Source organism: Nicotiana tomentosiformis, chromosome 10 (assembly GCF_000390325.3).
Source record: "Nicotiana tomentosiformis chromosome 10, ASM39032v3, whole genome shotgun sequence".
NCBI lineage: Eukaryota > Viridiplantae > Streptophyta > Magnoliopsida > Solanales > Solanaceae > Nicotiana > Nicotiana tomentosiformis.
Genome location: NC_090821.1, coordinates 16,488,000 through 16,507,195, shown reverse-complemented (window position 1 = coordinate 16,507,195; position 19,196 = coordinate 16,488,000). Strand labels below are relative to the sequence as shown.

Sequence of the window (19,196 nt, the reverse complement as noted above, 5' to 3'; positions counted from 1 at the left end):
ATGTTAGAAATCATGTTTAGGCTATGTGCTTATTCTGGTCGGACCCACTGAGGTTATTTCTACTATTGAGTTATTTTCTTAAACTATAATTATGTACTTAGTCATGTTTATTTATTTGCATATCATATCTCAGTCTCCGTTATCATTCACTATTAAATCATGTTATCATTGTTTGGGCTGAGTAGTATGCGATTTGTGAGCTCGAGAGATTGGAGAGATTGATGACTGAGTTGGGCCTGAGAGCTAGATTGTGAGTGTTATTGTGGATCGGGTTGCGCACCGCGGCAGGAATTATTGGCTTCTTTATTATTATGAATTGGGTTGCACGCCGCAGCATGCCTTATAGGCTTTACATTAGTGCTTGGGCAGGAACCGCCCCTTTAGAGCCTGAAATACCAGTTGTGAGCGCAGGCACGGTGATTTATATATACGTGCTTTGGTGAGGGCATTGATACCAGGCACTCGTACAGTGCTAAGTGATTGTCTGTGATGAGTGGGAATTTGAGATAGACAGATTGAGTACTCTAAGTTGTGATACATTACATTTGACATGCATATTTGACATGTAAGCATAGAGATGTAATTTTCCTCATGCTAGTTGTACTTGGCATATTTTATCAGTGTTGGGCTTAAGTTGTTGAACTTGAAAGCATGTCTAAATTTTTGTACTGTGAACGAGGTGAATATGGAAGTTTCTCTGAGTTATTATTGTCATTTTCTTTGTTATATATGTGTTGTCATTATTTTTATTCTGACTGTATCCTTCTGAGCTTGTCACTGCTTCCAGCCCAAGGTTAGTCCTGTTACTTATTGAGTACATTGGGTCGGTTGTACTCATACTACACTCTTCACTTCGTATGCAGATCCAGGCACATCTGGACGCGGTGATTTCTAGAGTGGTGGTAGTACCGATTCGAAGACTTTGAGGTAGCTTCTATGACGCCCGCAGACCTTGACTCTCCTTCCTTTCATTTTTATTCAGTACTGTTTTATTTTCTCAGACAGTTGTACTAGAATTTCATACTATGTTGACACTTAGTAGTTTATGTACTCGATGACACCAGGTTTTGGGATGGTTGTATTAGAGTTGTAGTTGTTTTTATAAGATAGTTATGAGACTTTCCATTATTGAGCTTATTAAATCATGTTTTTAATTTAAATGCATAGTTGTTATGTGATTGTCAACTTGCCTATTAATGTTTAAGGCGCCATCACGACAGGTTGTGATTTTGGGTCGTGACAAGTTTGTATCAGAGCACTAGGTTACTTAGGTCTCATGAGTCATGAGCAGGTTTAGTAGAGTCTTGCGGATCAATACGGAGACGTTTGTACTTATCTTCGAGAGACTACCGAACCATTAAAAAACTTCACTTTCTTATACTCTTGTCGTGCGGATTTGTTGATTGTGGAAACTGAACTTCTATTCTTGTATTCTCTCACATATGGTGAGGACACGTGTGATTGGATCAGGCGAACGGCCACCAGCACCACCAGCTAGGGCCGTGAGAGGCCGAGGCCACGGTATAGGCCGAGGTACAGCTCGTACTACAGCTAGAGCAACACCTGTGGAGCCACTAGTTGCTCCAGCTCAGAAGCAGGTACCATATGTGGTTGAGTCGGTGGGACCGGCTCAGGCACCAGTTGTGCCCGTTGTGACTTCTGGCCTTTAGGAGGCTTTGGCCAAGATATTGACTGTATGCTCGAGCCTTGCTCGAGTTTCAATTCCGGCCGCACCCGCCACTTCTTAGGCTGGGGGACGTGCCCAACTCCCATCGCCCGTACTCCAAAGCAGGTAGCTCAGGGACTCCAGACACCGGGGGTACTACCAGCCCAGCTGGTTGTAGCTGCTCGGGCCCAGGTTGGCCCACCTATGAGTGATGAGGAGAAAAAGAGACTAGAGCGGTTTGGGAGGCTTAAGCCTCTAGAGTTCAGTGGGGCCGAGTCAGAGGATGCTCAGGATTTTATAGATAGGTACCAATAGATCCTTCGCATGGTGGGTATTTTGGAGACTAGTGGAGTTTCATTTACTACTTTTCAGCTGACAGAGGCATCCTACAGATGGTGGGAGGCCTATGAGTTGAGAAATCTAACCAGCGCTGCACCACTTACGTGGCATGAGTTCTCAGTACCCTTCTTAGAGAAGTTTGTTCAACAGACTCGTAGAGAGGAGTTGCGTAGGCTGTTTGAGAAGCTACGCCATGATGGTATATCAGTGACTCAATATGAGATGAGATTTTCAGAGTTGGCTTGTCATGCGATATGGTTAGTTCCCACTAAGAGGGAGAGGATTAGGAGGTTCATTGATGGCCTCAACTATGGACTATGTTTTATCATGAATTGGGAGATTGTGACGGGTGCGAGATTTGAAGAGGTAGTTGATATTGCTATACGCCTAGAGTTGGTTCACAGTCACGAGCATGAGGAGAGGGGGGCCAAGAGGCCTTGTGGTTTGGGTGGTTTCAGCAGTTCCTCATCTAGAGGACATTCCTACCACAACAGAGGTCATCCTTACAAGCCTGCTCAGATGGCTCATCCGGTTCATCATGGTGCATCAGCTATCCATGGTTCATACAGTGCTCGTCCGGGTCAGTCATCTTTCAGTGCCTTCCCAGATCAGAGTTTATCCTGTGCTCTATCAGATTAGGGTTTGTCTGTACCAGGTTCTTCTAATGGTTATTCTGGTTCTCAGGGTCCAATTTAGTCTATGTCATCATTGTCAGATCGAGGTTTCTTCGAGTATGGAGAGTTGGGGCATGTGAGAAGGTGTTGTCCTTGTCTTATAGGAGGTCCAGTTCAGCAGAAGGGTCAAGCTATGACTTCTGCACCAGTTACTTCACCACCCGCTCAGTTAGCTCGGGGTGGGACTCAGGCAGCTCGAGGTCACCCTAGAGGGGGAGGTCGATCAAGTGGTGGTCAGGCTCAATGTTATGCTTTTCCCGCCAGGCTAGAGGCCTTTGCTTCAGATGCAATGATCACATGTATTATTTCAGTGTGCCCTAGGGATGCTTCCATACTATTTGACCTTGGTTCCACTTATTCATACGTATCATCGTATTTTTCTCGTTATCTGGATATGCCCTGCGATTCCTTAGTCATGCTTGTTCATGTATCTATGCTGGTGGGTGATTCTATTTTGTGGATCATGTGTATCGACCATGTGTGGTGACTATTGGGGGATTGAAGACAAGAATTGATCTTTTACTGCTTAGTGTGGTTGATTTTGATGTGATTCTAGGCATGGATTGGTTGTCACCCGGTCATGTTATTCTAGATTATCACGCTAAGACTGTGATGTTAACGATGCCGGGGTTGCTAGGATTTAGTGGAGAGGTTCTCTCGACTATGCTCCCAGTAGAGTGATTTCATATTTAAAGGCCCAACGAATGGTTAGGAATGGTTTTCTGGCATATTTGGCCTTTGTGAGGGATGTTGGTGTTGATACCCCTACAATAGATTCTATTCTGGTAGTGAGAGACTTTTCGGATATGTTTCCTGCTGACCTTCCGAGCATGCCACCCGACAAGAATATTGATTTTGGTATTGACTTGGTACCGGGCACTCAGCCCATCTCTATTCCTTCGTATCGTATGGCACCAGCAGAGCTGATGGAATTAAAAGAGCAGCTTCAAGAGCTTCTTGATAAGGGGTTCATTAGGCCTGGTGTGTCACCTTGGGGTGCACCGGTTCTGTTTTTAAAGAAGAAGGATGATACTATGCGGATGTGCATTGATTATAGGTAGTTGAAAAAATTTACAATTAATAACAAGTACCCACTGCCACGCATTGATGACTTATTTGACCAGCTTCAAGGAGCTAGAGTGCTCTCTAAGATTGATTTGAGGTATGGGTATCACCAGTTGATGATTTGGGATTCTAATATATTTTGAAAATGGCATTCAGGACCCCCTATGGCCACTACAAGTTCCTTGTGATGTCTTTTGGGCTGACCAACGCCCCTCCAACATTTATGCACCTGATGAACAGTGTATTCCAGCCATATCTTGATTCTTTTGTCATAGTATTCATTGATGATATACTGGTGTACTCACGCAGCCAAGAGAAGTATGCGCAGCATTTGAGGATTGTACTACAGATGTTGACGGAGAAGAAGCTTTATGCTAAATTCTCCGAGTGTGAGTTTTGGCTTGATTTTATGGCATTCTTGGGGCACGTGGTGTCCAGTGAGGGGATCAAGATAGATCCGAAGAAGATTGAGGCAATTCAGAGTTAGCCCATACCGTCTCAGCTATTTAGATTCGCAGTTTTGTTGGCTTGGCCGGATATTATCGCCGATTTGTGGAGGGTTTCTCGGCCATTGCTGCACCTTTGACTAGATTTACCTAGAAGGGTGCCCCATTCAGGTGGTCTGATGATTGTGAGGAGAGCTTTCAGAAGCTTAAGACAGCCTTGACCACAGCTCTGGTTCTAGTTTTACCTTCAGCATCAGGTTCATATACAATGTATTGTGATGTTTCTCGGATTGGTATTGGGTGTGTCTTGATACAGGAGGGTGGGGTGATTGCTTTTGCTTCACGCCAGTTGAAGCCCTAGGAGAAGAACTACCTCGTTCATGATTTAGAGTTGGCAGTCATTGTTCATGCATTGAAGATTTGGAGGCATTATCTCTACAGTGTGTCTTGTAAGGTATTTACAGATCATCGAATTCTATAGCACTTGTTGAAGCAAAAGGATCTAAATTTGAGGCAGCAGAGATGGTTGGAGCTATTAAAAGACTATGATATTACCATTTTGTATCATCTCGGGAAGGCCAATATGGTGGCTGATGCATTGAGTAGAAAGGCGGTGAGAATGGGTAGACTTGCATATATTCCAGTTGACAAGAGACCACTAGTATCAGATGTTCAGGCCTTGGCCAATCAATTTGTGAAGTTAGATGTTTCGGAACCTAGTCTGGTTTTAGCTTGCGTGATTTCTCGGTCTTCTTTATATGAGCGCATCAGAGAGCGCCAGTATGATGACCCCCATTTGCTTGTTCTTAAGGATAGGGTACAAAACAGTGATGCCAAGGAGGTTTCTATTGGAGATGGTGGGGTCTTGCGGATACAAGGTCGGATTTACGTTCCCAATGTGGATGGGTTACATGAGTTAATTCTTGAGGAGGCCTATAGTTCGCGGTATTCTATTCATCCGGGTGCCGCCAAGATGTATCAGGACTTGAGGCAGCACTATTGGTGGAGAAGAAGGAAGAAAGATATAGTAGAGTATTTCGCTCGGTGCTTCAACTGTCAACGGGTGATACGAGCATCAGAGGCCGGGCGGTTTGCTTCAGAGGCTTGAGATTCTTGAGTGGAAATGGGAGCATATCATCATGGACTTCGTTGTTGGGCTCCCACATACTTTAAAGAAATTTGATGCTATTTGGGTGATTGTGGACCAGTTGACTAAGTTCACATGTTTCATTCTGGTTGTGACTACCTATTCTTCAGAGCGGTTGGTTAAGATCTATATCCGTGAGATTGTTCGTCTTCACGGTATGCTGGTGTCTATTACTTTTGATCGGGGCACGCAGTTTTGGAGAGTAGTACAGCGAGAGTTGGACATACGAGTTGAGTTAAGTACAGCATTCCACCCCCGGATGGACAGACAGTCTGAGTGCACCATTCAGATATTTGAGGATATGTTACGCGTTTGTGTTATGGATTTCAGGGGTTCTTGGATCAGTTTCTACCGCTTGCATAGTTTTCTTACAACAACAGCTACCAATCGAGTATTCAGATGGCTTCTTCTGAAGTGGTGTCGTTCTCCAGTTGGTTGGTTTGAGCTGGGGGAGGCTAGGTTGTTGGGCACGGATCTGGTTCAGGATTCCTTGGAAAAGATCAAGTTGATTTAGGATTGGCTTCGCACGGCACAGTCTAGACAGAAGAGTTACGCCGATCGAAAGGTTTGTGATGTTGAATACATGGTGGGAGAGAAGATATTGCTTAGAGTATCGCCCATGAAGGGTGTGATGAGGTTCGGGAAGAAGGGCAAGTTGAGCCCTCGGTATATTGGCCTTTTTGAGGTGCTTGAGAGGATTGGAGAGGTGGCCTAAGAGTTTGCATTTCCACCTAGTTTATCGAGTGTTCATCCAGTGTTTCATGTTTCCATGCTCCGAAAGTATTACAGTCATCCGTCTCATGTTTTGGATTTCAGCACAGTTCAGTTAGATAGAGATTTGACTTATGATGTGGAGCCGGTGGCCATTCTGGATCGGCAGGTTTGAAAGTTGAGATCAAAGAATATAGCTTCAGTGAAATTCCAGTAGAGAGGCCAGCCATTCGAGGAGGCTACTTGGGAGAACGAGCGAGAGATGCAGAGCAGCTATCCATACCTATTTGAGACTCCAGGTATGATACTAGACCCGTTCGAGGAGGAACGTTTGTTTAAAAGGGGAAGAATATAACGACTCGGACGGTCATTTTGAGTATTGTAGCTCTGCTCTCCCATTTATTGCTTATTCTATGTTCATTTGTGGTTATGTGATTTGTCGGGGTGGTTGGTTTGGTTCCGAGGATGTTGCGAAATGAATTAAGACACTTAGTCCCAAGGTTGGAAGCTTAAGCTGAAAGAGTTGACTGGATGTTGACTTAGAATAGAGTTTTCATGGTTCTAATAGCTTTGTATAGCGATTTTGGACTTAGGAGAATGTCTGGATATTAAGTTGGAGGTCTGTAGGTCGTTTTGGCTTAAATTGGCGAAAGTTGGAAAGTTGAAGGTTTAGAAAGTTGAGAAGTTTGACCGAGAGTTGACTTTATTGATACCGGTCTCGGATTTTGGTTCAGGGAGTTGGAATAGGTTTGTTGTGTCATTTATGACTAGTGTGAAAATTTTGAGGTCAATCAGAGTTGGTTTGGTATGTTTCGGCATTGGTTTTAGAAGTTGGAAGTTCAATAGTTCATTAGGCTTGAATTTGGGTGCGATTCGTGATTTTGATGTTGTTTGATGTGATTTGAGGCTAGGGATGGCAAGCGGTGCGGGTTCTATCTTAACCCGTAAAATTTTAACACGCCTCACCCCACATAGCATTTGCACCCGCATTCATCCGCCCCACACATACACCTGCATCCACCCGCCCCGCTTAAGATTTTTTTTTAATTAAAATTTTTAGCTTTTGGACCAAGTCTCTTCACCAAGAAATATTATTGACGCAAAACAACATCCTTTTGTGTTCTGATACAGTTGGAAATGTAATTTAGTGCAAAATACCCATATTTTTTGACTCTTATGCATTAAACTATAGGCGAGATGATAAGATGATCTAAATACTAATAAACCAACGAAGAATTCAAACATTTTGGATAATTTATTTGGAAGGACAGAACAAATTTTAATTCCATTAACATAAATCTATAGTATTAGTACCAGAAGGAAGCATGGACTTCCATATGTACATGGAAAATTCTGATTAAATCAGAAGCTCCAGCAAACTCCCTGTTGAAGTTTCTTATAGTTTATTTGAAAACTAGAAATCTAAAAAGGAAGAGGAAGGAAGAATACATACCAAGACGGAGGAATGTTATTTACTTTTCATTGCTTGATTTGGGTATAACAAGAAAAAGAAATGGAATGTTTAGACACTAAGATAATACTTAAAAGATTGGATTAAAAAGCTTCAATAAAATTAAATCGATTTAGAGTTTTTTTTTATAATGTAGGACAAAACAACAAAATAAATGGGTTTAGGACAAGTTTGCTATGTTCCGCAGTAGTATGTAGTCAATTCATGACTTCAACCCGCAACCGCCCCACACCCGCCTGAATTTTAAATAACAACGTTTCAACCCGCACCGCACTCGTAAAACTCAAACCCGTACCGCACCGCATACATCGACTAAGTTCGTAACGTGTTTTAGGACCTATTTGTATGTTTGGATGGGGTCCTCGGGGCCTAGGGGTGTGATTCGGATCATATTTGACTCATTTTGGACTTGTTAGACTGCTGAATCTGTTGTATCTGATTTCCTTATACGCGTTCGCGAGGGAGGGCTCGCGATCGCAAAGAGTCTTTGGGCGACTGGTGAAGTTTGTGCATTACGTTCACGGGAAGTAGGACACGTTCACAAAGATTCTGGGAGTTGTTCATCACGAACACGGGAGTCATGTCGCATTCGCATAGAAGGGAGGCAATGCACAGGGTGGCAGGGGCGATCGCGAGGTAAGGAATGCGATCGCGAAACTTTGTGGTCTTGATCATCGCGTTTGCGATTGGGATATCGCGTTAGCATAAGAAGAATTCTTCAGCTGAAAATTTTGTGCTTCACGAACGCGAGGCATTTTCGCGTTCGCGGAGGAGGAGCACCTGGGGTAGATTTAAAAACCCCAAATCATGGGTTAGAGTATTATTTTCATATTTTGACTTGTGGAGCTCGGCTAGGGGCGATTTTTGAGTTGGATTTCACTACAATTCAAGAGGTATGTAACTTTTGATAACTTTTGTCCATTTATATTGAATACCTATTGATCTTCCCACCTAGATTAGGTGTTTGTTAGGGTGAAATTTGGGGGATTTTGGACTACGTATTGGAGAGTAAGATTTGGGGATTTGGGGTCGACTTGTGGATGGAATTGAATGATTTTGGCATTGTTGGACTCGTTATCGAATGGGTATTTGGATTTTGTGAATTTTGCCGGGTTTCGAGGCATGGGACCGGGGTTGAATTTTTGAATTTGGTTAAAGAACTTAGCTTTATCGTATGAGATCGATTCCTATAGCTTGTATTGATTATATTAAGTTGTTTGTCACTAGATTCGAGTCGTTCGAAGGCCGATTCGCAGGGAAGGAGTTTGTTGGACCATTGAGTTACGCATGTTAAGGTAAGTAACATTTCTAAACTTGGAACTGAGGGTATAAATCCCTAAAAAATATGTTGTGTGGGTTATTTTGAGGTGACGCACATGCTAGATGACGGGCGTGTGGGCGTGCACCATGGTAATCATAATTCGGGTGGATTTTTATACTGTGTTGATATCAAGTCTTGCTTTATCAATGTAATTTCTACGTGTGAGAGTAATTGAGCTGTGATTCATATTAGAAATCATGTTTAAGCGATATGTTTATTCTGTTAGGACCCACTGAGGTTATTTCTATTGTTGAGTTATTTGATTAAACTGCAATTATGTACTTAGTCACGTTTATTCATTTGCATATCATATCTCAGTTTCCGTTATCATTCACTGTTATCATTATTTGGGCTGAGTAGTATGAGATTCGTGAGCCCGTGAGACTGGAGAGATTGATGACTGAGTTGGGCCTGAGAGCCGGATTGTGAGTGTTATTGTGGATCAGGCTACGTGTCGCAGCATGCCTTATTGGCTTCTTTATTATTGTGGATCGGGATGCACGCTGCAGCAGGCATTATAGGCTTTACATTAGCGCTTGTGCAGGATCCGCCTCTCCGGAGTCTGACATACCGGCAGTGAGCGCAAACACAATGATTTATATACACGTGCTTTGGCGAGGGGCATTGATGTCAGGCACCCGTACAGTGCTGAGTGATTATGTATGATGAATGGGAATTTGAGATAGAGTGGTTGAGTACTCTGAGAGTCTGAGTACCTGGTATTATCATTGTGATACATTACATTTGACATGCATATTTGACATGTAGGCATAGAGATGTAACATTCCTCATTCTAGTTGTACTTGGCATATTTTATCATTGGGCTTAAATTGTTGAACTTGAAAGCATGCCAAAATTTATGAACTGTGAACGAGTTGAATATGAAAGTTTCTCTGAGTTATTACTGTCATTTTCTTTGTTATAGATGTGTTGTCATTATTTTAGTTCTGACTGTATCCTTCCGAGCTCGTCATTGCTTCTAGCCTAAGGTTAGCCCTGTTACCTATTGAGTACATTGTGTCGGTTGTACTCATACTACACTCTGCACTTCATGTGCAGATCTAGGTACATATAGACGCGGTGATTGCTATCGGAGACTTTGAGGTAGCTGCAATGATGCCCGCGGACCTTGACTCTCCTTCCTTTTATTTATATTCAGTACTATTCTATTTTCTCGGACAGTTGTACTAGAGTCTCAGACTATATTGACTCTTAGTAGCCCATGTACTCGATGACATCAGGTTTTGGGATGGTTGTATTAGAGTTGCAGTTATTTTTATCAGATATTTATGAGACTTTCCATTGTTGATCTTATTAAATCATGTTTTTAATTTAAATGCGTAGTTGTTATGTGATTGTCGGCTTGCCTAGTAATATGTTAGGCGCCATCACGGCAGGTTGGAATTTGGGTCGTGTCAATTCGGCATGTATATGTACAACAAGGAGTAGGATACAAAGTTAACTCCTAAAATTGTACGATAAAGTGTAAGATCACGAAATGAGGGGTTGTTAGTAACATACAACTTTGAATTGGTAGCCATGAAAGTACATATAGGCTTGAAGGTATTCATGCCAGCTCTAACTACGATATGAAAAATAAGCTGACTCTGAGAAAGAGCTATGCCAGTCGAGGTATATGTAACTTGAAAACCCAAGAAAAATAGGAGAGGACTAAGGTCTCTAGTGGAGAATTATGTGCTTAGCTTAGTAAAGATAGAGTCAATGAAGGAGAAGTTGTTCCTAGTTAAAATAAGATCATAAACATAAACTAGCAAGTATACCATAGTTCCCTTGAATGAATAGACAGATAGTAAGTATTAGTTTTTGTTGGAGAAAAGCCAATGACAACCAAAAATTGATGAAGACATACGTACTAAGCTTGTGGATCTTGTTTGAGTCCATAAAGCGACTTCTTTAGTATATAAACATAATTAGTTTAGGATGGATCAACAAATCCAGTTGGTTGAGCCATGAACACCTTTTCTTGACCCGTGGAGGAAGCAGATTGAACATCGAGTTGTCTCAAAGGCCAACTATTGTAGGTTGCGATAGCAAGAACACTTAAATGGTTTAACAATAGGAGTAAACGTCTCAAAATAATTGTGTCCCTCAATATGATGGAACCCTTTTATAACCAAGCGAGTTGTGTAACGTTGTATTATCCCATAAGAGTTTTGCTTAATGTGATGCTGTCTAGGAAATTCATAGAAGGAATATAAGGAACTAATGTCCAAGTACCATTGCGAAGGATAACATTCATCTCGGAGGCCATATTATCATGTCATTCCTTATGTTTGTTAGCTTCAATAAGGAAGTAGGTTCAATTGAGGAGAAGAGGAGGAAAACAAGGTTAGATTTGATAATGGAGGCATGCGACGCGAGACCATATGATAAGTCCTTTGAGGAGGAGCTGTGAGACATGAGACACACTTGGTTGGACATGAAGGTAATGTAGGAGGTTGGGGAACTTGATTATAGTTACTGAAATCAACAACTACCGGTAAGGATGAAACTGGAGCAAAAGAGATAACCTCAAGTGTATTAGAAGGAGGGAAACGTTAATACTATATGTAGGACTAGGCTTTTCTGGTAAGTCATGTACAAATTAACATGGAGATTGAGTAAATGATGGAGATAGAAATGCTGGAGCTACGAAAGGACTTTTTGATGGAGAAGTAATAGAAAGTGATTATGGAAAGCTAGAAATAGATATTAGAGATGAAGCCCGTGATGAAAGTGGTATAATAGTAGAAGGATATTGTTACACCCCACACCTAAATAAAGTTTGGTAAGTTTGGCTTCTAGCGCGGCCAATCCGTCAATGACGCGTACAATGCCCCGACCTCGGGAGCATGACCAGCGCTCAACCGAGATACCCCGGTCGAGCAAGCATGTATAATGCCTTCTACCCAACTAACCCATGAATAAAGAGAAGAATACATTTCATCAATTAGACAGAAAAAGGTCATGTGAACAACACCAGTTCATTTTCATTAGTTACGTCATTAACAGGTGTCCAAAATAGTACATTGTACAATCATAGTTAAAGTGGAACAGATGATACGATTACAACATTTTTAGTTTAACCTTCCCAAAAACAGATACAACCCACACTATGTCTACGGAGCCTCTAACAGAAACAAAAGAGTACTACGACAGTGCCAGCAACAAGGCCTCGGCTATACCTAAAAATACTATGTACATGGAACAAGAGATACAGGACCCCAGAATGAAGTGGGGCTCACCAAGTCAGTTGAGGAGAGGGTGTGTTGCTATCACTGATCAATACTGCCTGCTATGGAACCACTTGCATCCATTAAAGATGCAGCGCCTCCGGCAAAAAGGGACGTTAGTACATGTCGAATAGTACTAGTACGAAAACCAAACACCTATGCAAGGAGTTGGAAATACAACATGAATATGATGAATCAAGGTAACAATAAAAGGCTTAGTTAGCTATTAAAGTCATAGCAAATTTATTAAGAGCTTTCCATAACATTTATAAATTCATAAGTCAGGGATCCTCTACAACTACCTCTACACAAAGCGGCCATGCCGTCTCACCCCAACGTATGCGGGTGGAGGTGCAATCACATTACCAGAAACACTACACAAAGCGGACCTACCTCCTCACCCCAATGTATGCGGGTGGAGGTGTATTCACAATACCACAACTCTACACAAAGGAGTCCCGCCGCCTCACCCCAATGTATACAGGTGGAGGTGTATTCACAGTGCCACATCTCGGATTCCCAAAATAGTAATAGTTTGCACAAAAGAGTTCCCTTTTAAATCAACTATTTGGCACCGTTGGCCTTAGCAAGTGTAAGTTCACAAGGTCTCATCATATGAGAAATAAGTGTTTAATCACATTGATTTCATACAAGATCTTTTCCCAAAAGGGGGGTATAACATAATTAAGTCAATAATAGAGAATCATTAACACACGGGGGTTCTAACATGTTATGCCAATCGAGAATCATTTTAATAGTTTGAATACCCCACATCAATAGTGTTTCAAATTCGACTACACATGATAGAATTTTACAAGGATTCAGGAATTCCGATACTAGAAGAAGAGTTTATCCTTCATACCTCGCTTTGCGCTTTTCTTAATTCACTACACAGTTCCGGAATCCTAGCAACTTGATCTATTTATAGATATAGCAAAATTAAACACAAATTAGGAAGATATTCATTGTTTCAGCTCATTTGAGCATTTTATCAAACACTAGATGTTCAAATTTGATTAAAAGATTCTTCCACAAGATTTCCTTCACTCCATAACCCAATATTTACCCATTTGAGCTAAACAATCTTCCCACAAACCTTATTGGTACATATATGTATAATTAATACTCTTACACCTAAGAATCACACTCCCCCTTTACCCATCTTTTACCCAAATTCGAAATTGAAGAATTAGGAGAAGAAATCCTTACCTTTTAGAAACCCTAGCAAGTTCCTCTTGATGAAATTCCAAGGCTTGATCCAAGTAGAGTAGTGAAATCCTTAGTCCTCCATTTCCCCTCTCTAGAATAGCTGTCTCCTCTCTTTAAAATGTCAGGTAATCCCCCCAAAATGAACCCTTAGGCTAGATAAATGAAATGGGGGTCGGGTTATAGAATTGGGGAAAATGAAGCCCTGACATAGATCTATGGTCGCATATGTGACCGCATAACGCTTCTGCGGTCCGCAAAATGGACCGCATAATGGCCCTCCGGAACTGGGGACACATGCCTCACTCTGCGACCAGTCTGCGGTCCGCAGACATGTTCTGAGGTCGCATAATATGCCACAGAATGTTCCTCTGGAGTATTTTTGTATTGGATCTGCGAGGGGTTATGCGGCTGCATAATGGACCGCATAATGGTCCAAACATTTGCCCAGATTTTCTGCCTCACTCTGCGGCAGATCTGCGATCCGTGGATCAGTTCTGCAATCGCAGAATGGGCCGCAGAAAACGTCATGCACTTCAAAAAAAATTCTTCAACTCCCCAATGCATTGTTCAACCCAAATAGTCTGAAATCCCTAAAATCTCCAGCACATAAGTCTACTTCGGCACCACGAAACCCTGAGTTTTCGATAAACTTTTATGGGGCCTTACATCCTCCCCCACTTAGGATCATTCTCTCTCGAATGGGGGTCAAAATTCACCATTAGAAACCAATGTAACTAAGCTGCTATAACACACCAACAGTTCTAACTTTTGATTAACTCCCTAAAATTCCAAACTTTTCGCCAGAGTTTCCCCTATAGCTGGGCCTATCCACCTAACAGAGAATCCCAAAATCATTCCTAACAACATAACCACAATACAACGATATAAAATAACAGGGAAACAACACCGGCCACAATGTCGTTAAACATTACATTACCAAGGAGGAGCAACCTCAACATAAGCCGTATAGGGGAAACATAGTTTATAGAAAGTTAGCTTTCAACATCATTGACACAATTACATATCTATTCAAATAAATTAGGATACTTCTTCTTTATCTCCTCCTCAACTTCCCAGGTGGCCTCTTCTACTTGTTAGCTTCGCCATAACACTTTCATGCAGGCAATCTCTTTATTCCTCAACTTTCAAACTTGCCTATCAAGAATGGCAACTGGAATTTCTTCATAAGTCAATTCTTCATTAACCTCAATAGTCTCAACCGGAACAATAAGCGACGGATCTCCAACCACCTTCTTCAACATAGATACGTGAAACATCGGGTGCACTAAAGACATCTCTGGAGGTAGTTATAGTATGTAAGCCACCTGAACAATCCTGTGAGTGATTTTGTACGGTTTGACATACCTCGAACTCAATTGCCCTTTCTTATTGAACCACATTATACTCTTCATAGGGGAAACCTTCAAGAATACCCCAATCATCTTCTTTGAACTCCAAATCCCTATGACGAACATCTGAATAGGATTTCTGACAACTCTGAATAGTTTTTAACCATTCTATAATGATCTTAACCTTTTTCATAGTCTGATGCACGAGGTCTGGCCCTATCAACTCCGCTTCCCCAATCTCAAACCACCCAATGGGAGATCTACATCTCCTACCATATAAAGCCTCGAACGGTGCCATATGGATACTAGCATGATAACTGTTATTATAGGAAAATTCTATGAGCGGCAAATGATCATCCCAGCTACCCCTGAAGTCAAGAACACAAGATCGCAACATATCCTCAAGCGTCTGAATAGTCTGCTCTGCCTGTCCATTAGTCTGCGGGTGAAAGGTTGTACTAAGATTCACCTGTCACGACCCAACTGGAGGGTCATGACTAGCACCCGGGCCATACTTGCCGAGCACCAACGTACATTTTATCTAACCTTCCTTATTATCTTTAAGGGCCGACAAGACCAATATAAATGAAAGACATGGATCATGAACATCCAACAATGAAAGATAATGTCATGAACATACGTAACATGGGACGACAAGACTGTCAAGAAACTATATATAAGGTACAAGCTACCATGGTGCCATGAAAGACTATACAACAAAAATCAGCCGACAAGGCATTCCAAACCATACATGAGTCGACACCTGTCTATGAGCCTCTAAAAGAACATAAGTGCTACAACATTGCCGGAACAGGGCCCCGACATACCCATAATGTCTATAACAAAAATGCATACCAAGACCACGGCAAGTCCGGAGAAAGGATCTTGCCAATAACGCTGAACTGGATAGCCTACTGTGATGGGGGAGCTGCGTCTACCCGTCTATCAGGACCTGCAGCACGACATGCAGCGTCCACAAATAAAAAGGACGTCAGTACGAATAAAGTACTGAGTATGTAAGGCAGAATAGCATAAGTAAGAACAATAATGTAAACAGTGATAGGGAATATACAACTTGTGACATCTGGGTACCTCTGAGGGCTACTGACATGAAATACAGGATACATACATATATATATATACATAAACATTTAAAACATATGCCTTTGTGGGCATCATCATCATCATATCGTACCCGGCCATAATAGGCTCGGTAAAACGTACCCGGCCATCATAGGGCTCGGTAGAATCGTACCCGGCCACGTGGAGCTCGGTAAAACCCAACTGATCAGTGGTTGCACAATAGGTGCCATACCCGGCCGACTATAGCGCGGCTCGGTAGAGTAAAATAGATACATATATATGATGCATGCTGGACTCATTGGAATCACATTTTGAACCTTTCGGAGTGACATAAGGTTGGTATCCTTCGTACACATTATTAGGATTAACTCTTCATCAAGAATCTTATAAGAATCAGGAACTACCAACAACATTGATAATATAAGAATAAGAGAAGTAACATCAATATCAATCGTTTCGTAAGAAGGGCAGCAATGTAAGTACTGCTAGCTTCTAAGAGTAGAGTATCTTTGGGAGCTCGTTCAATTACATTATGTACAATCGGAGTCGTGCAAAAGAATGAAGGGGATAGCCTCACATACCTTGTATATACTGCCCAACCTCAAGCTATGCAAATATCACGACTCCTTAGTCTACAATAAGACAAATGACACTATCATTATCGTTTAAGCGTCGTAACTATTATGTATCGACCACATCCTATTTTACGATGAAACGGACAGCACCTCCCCTATTTATATGACTTCCCACAAGTCAATACAATCACCAAACAGCCCAAACAACATCATTAATAATCATATTGAGCCTCCAAAACAGTCCACCAACCAACAACATTACTACCAAGCTTTTCGATATATATTTCACAAGTTCTAGCTTCAACGACTTAGCTGCAACTTGGATAATCTTAAATATATATAGAGTAAGAGGTTCCTTACCTTTAAACAGAAAGAACAACTCCAATTTGACCTTAATTTTCCACGAAATATCCCTTCAATTCTGCCACAAGAACAAGGAAGCGAAACTAGCAATTAATTCGGGTTTTTCGGCACTAGAATTACTTTAGAAGACTTGAAATCACCTAGGGTTGATATTAAAAACTTGAAGGTGTATTTACAGGACATAAAACACTTAAAACAACCTCCCACACGAGCTGGAACAACACAAAAATCAGCAACAACAAGAAGAACAAGAAACTTACTAGCGCCACGGGATTCCCGACATTTGATTTGTGTTGTTTGCCCTTTGTTTGGGTCTTGGATCATGAGAGAACCTTGAGAGAATGTTTTTAGGGTTATAAGGTCTGAATATACTGAAAAATAATGACTTAAAACGGGGTTGAGTTATCTTATATATGTCCATATGTCTTAAACCGCCTTTGTGGGCCCCATAGAGAGCAGCTTGGCGCACTCTCGCGAAAACGCAAATATCTCTCTATTCCGAGATCGTATCAACGAACGGTTTAATGCGTTGGAAACTAGACTCATAGATCTTCAATTTGATAGGTAGATCACCCCATAATTCCAAGCACATTGGGAGAAAAATGCAGTAACATTTGACCTAAAGTTTAAGTAAAATTATAAACCTAAGTTGCGACAACTTTTATCAACTTTTGTTTCATAACTCGCTTGACTTCAAGACTTATGATGCGGATATTATATGATTCAAATACATTAAAACAAGACCTCTTGGGACAGTTAATCACCTCTAGTGTTACCTGAAAATACGGGTTACAACATCCTTGATTCGTTTAACTTCTAATATTTGTTAACCACTCTTATACACCCTTGTATCGTTTAAGACCAATAGGATTAACTTCTTATCATCTCAAAGATAATATCTTCTTGGATTTACATCGACTAACTTACGACGTGATCTATGGTATGCGAATTTGGGTTGTAACATCACCTGAGTACCAAAACCTTGCTAAAACTTCTTCCAAAAATTAGCTGTGAACTGTGCCCCCCGATCTAAAATAATAGAAACTGGAGTGCCATGAAAACTGACTATCTCCTTAATATACAACTGAGCATACTATTTTGTTGTGTCGGTAGCCTTAACAGGTAAGAAGTGTCCTGGTTTCTTGAGTCGGTCCACAATTACCCAAAATTGAGTCGAACTTGCAAGGAGTGCGAGGTAGTCCTACCACAAAGTCCATATTGATCATCTCCCATTTCCACATTGGAATTTCTATGTTCCGTGCCAACCCACCAGGACTTTGGTGCTCGGCCTTCACTTGCTGACAATTTGGACATCTTGCCACAAAGTCTGCTACATTCCTCTTCATATCCACTAGTAGACTTCCCTAAGATCATGATACATCTTTGTAGAGCCCGGGTGCACAGAATACCTAGAAGTGTGAGCCTCAGTCAGGATTCTTCCCCGGAGACCATCCACATTTGGAACACATAGCCGCCCTTGGTACCTTAGTGTACCATCATCCATGCCAAGAGAAAAGGATGTGGTCTTATGTTTATGAATCCCCTCCTTCAATTGTACCAACAATGGGTCATTGTACTGTTTTTCCTTGACTTCCACAACAAGCGATGATTCAGCCCTATTTTGCACAATCACCCCTCATTCACTAGAATCCACAAGACAAACTCCCAAACTAGCCAACTGATGAATCTCCTTGGCCAACGGCCTTTGATATGCCTCCAAGTGAGTCAAACTACCCATAGATTTCTGGCTAAGAGAACCCGCCACAACATAAGTCTTCCCCGGATGATATAGGATATCGATGTCGTAATCCTTGAGTAACTCAAGCCACCTTCTCTTCCTCAAATTCAATTCCTTCTATTTGAAAATATATTGAAGACTCTTATGGTCCGTGAATATATCCACATGGACCCCATACAAATAATGACGCCAAATCTTCAACGCAAAGACCACCGCTGCAAACTCTAAGTCATGTGTTGGATAGTTCTTTTCATGATTCTTGAGTTGCCTAGAAGCATAAGCTATCACCTTAGTATGTTGCATTAATACACACCCAAGTCTAATTCTTGAAGCATCACAATATACCACAAACCCATATGTACCCTTTGATAGGGTCAATACCGGTGTCGTAGTCAATCTTGATTTCAACTCTTGGAAGCTTCTTTCACAAGCATCTGACCACTGGAACTTAACCACCTTCTACGTTAATTTAGTCAACGGGGAGGCAAGAGTAGAGAACCCCTCCACAAACTTTTTGTAATAGCCTGCTAAACCCAAAAAACTATGAATCTATGTTGGGGTAGTAGGTCTAGGCCAATTCTTCACAACTGCAATCTTCTGAGGATCAACCTTAATTCCTTCTCTGGAGACGACATGACCCAAGAACGTGACAGATTCAAGCCAAAATTCACATTTCGAAAACTTCACATACAACTTGTGATGATATAGGGTCTGTAGAACTGCCTTGAAATGACCGGCATGGTCTTCTCAACTTCGCAAATATACAAGGAAAACCATCAAATATACATACCAGGCCTACAAACCCA

General features: G+C 41.6%; 1 protein-coding gene across 1 annotated transcript; it reads left to right on the top strand.

The window, feature by feature from the left end:
• Positions 1–1,990: 1,990 nt before the first annotated feature.
• On the top strand, positions 1,991–5,298 carry LOC138899808 (uncharacterized). The gene is made up of 3 exons (XM_070186502.1): positions 1,991–2,585; positions 2,690–2,763; positions 4,672–5,298. The coding sequence occupies exons 1-3, from the start codon at positions 1,991–1,993 to the stop codon at positions 5,296–5,298; spliced, it is 1,296 nt and encodes a 431-aa protein (XP_070042603.1).
• Positions 5,299–19,196: the final 13,898 nt, after the last annotated feature.

Bases quoted from the DNA above. Each gene is read 5' to 3' on its own strand.
- LOC138899808 (XM_070186502.1), top strand. From the start codon at position 1,991: ATGGTGGGTATTTTGGAGACTAGTGGAGTTTCATTTACTACTTTTCAG. The intron at 2,586-2,689 runs GTCAGTCATCTT...TCTGGTTCTCAG, and splicing joins TTCATACAGTGCTCGTCCGG to GGTCCAATTTAGTCTATGTC. The intron at 2,764-4,671 runs GTGTTGTCCTTG...CGAATTCTATAG, and splicing joins GAGTTGGGGCATGTGAGAAG to CACTTGTTGAAGCAAAAGGA.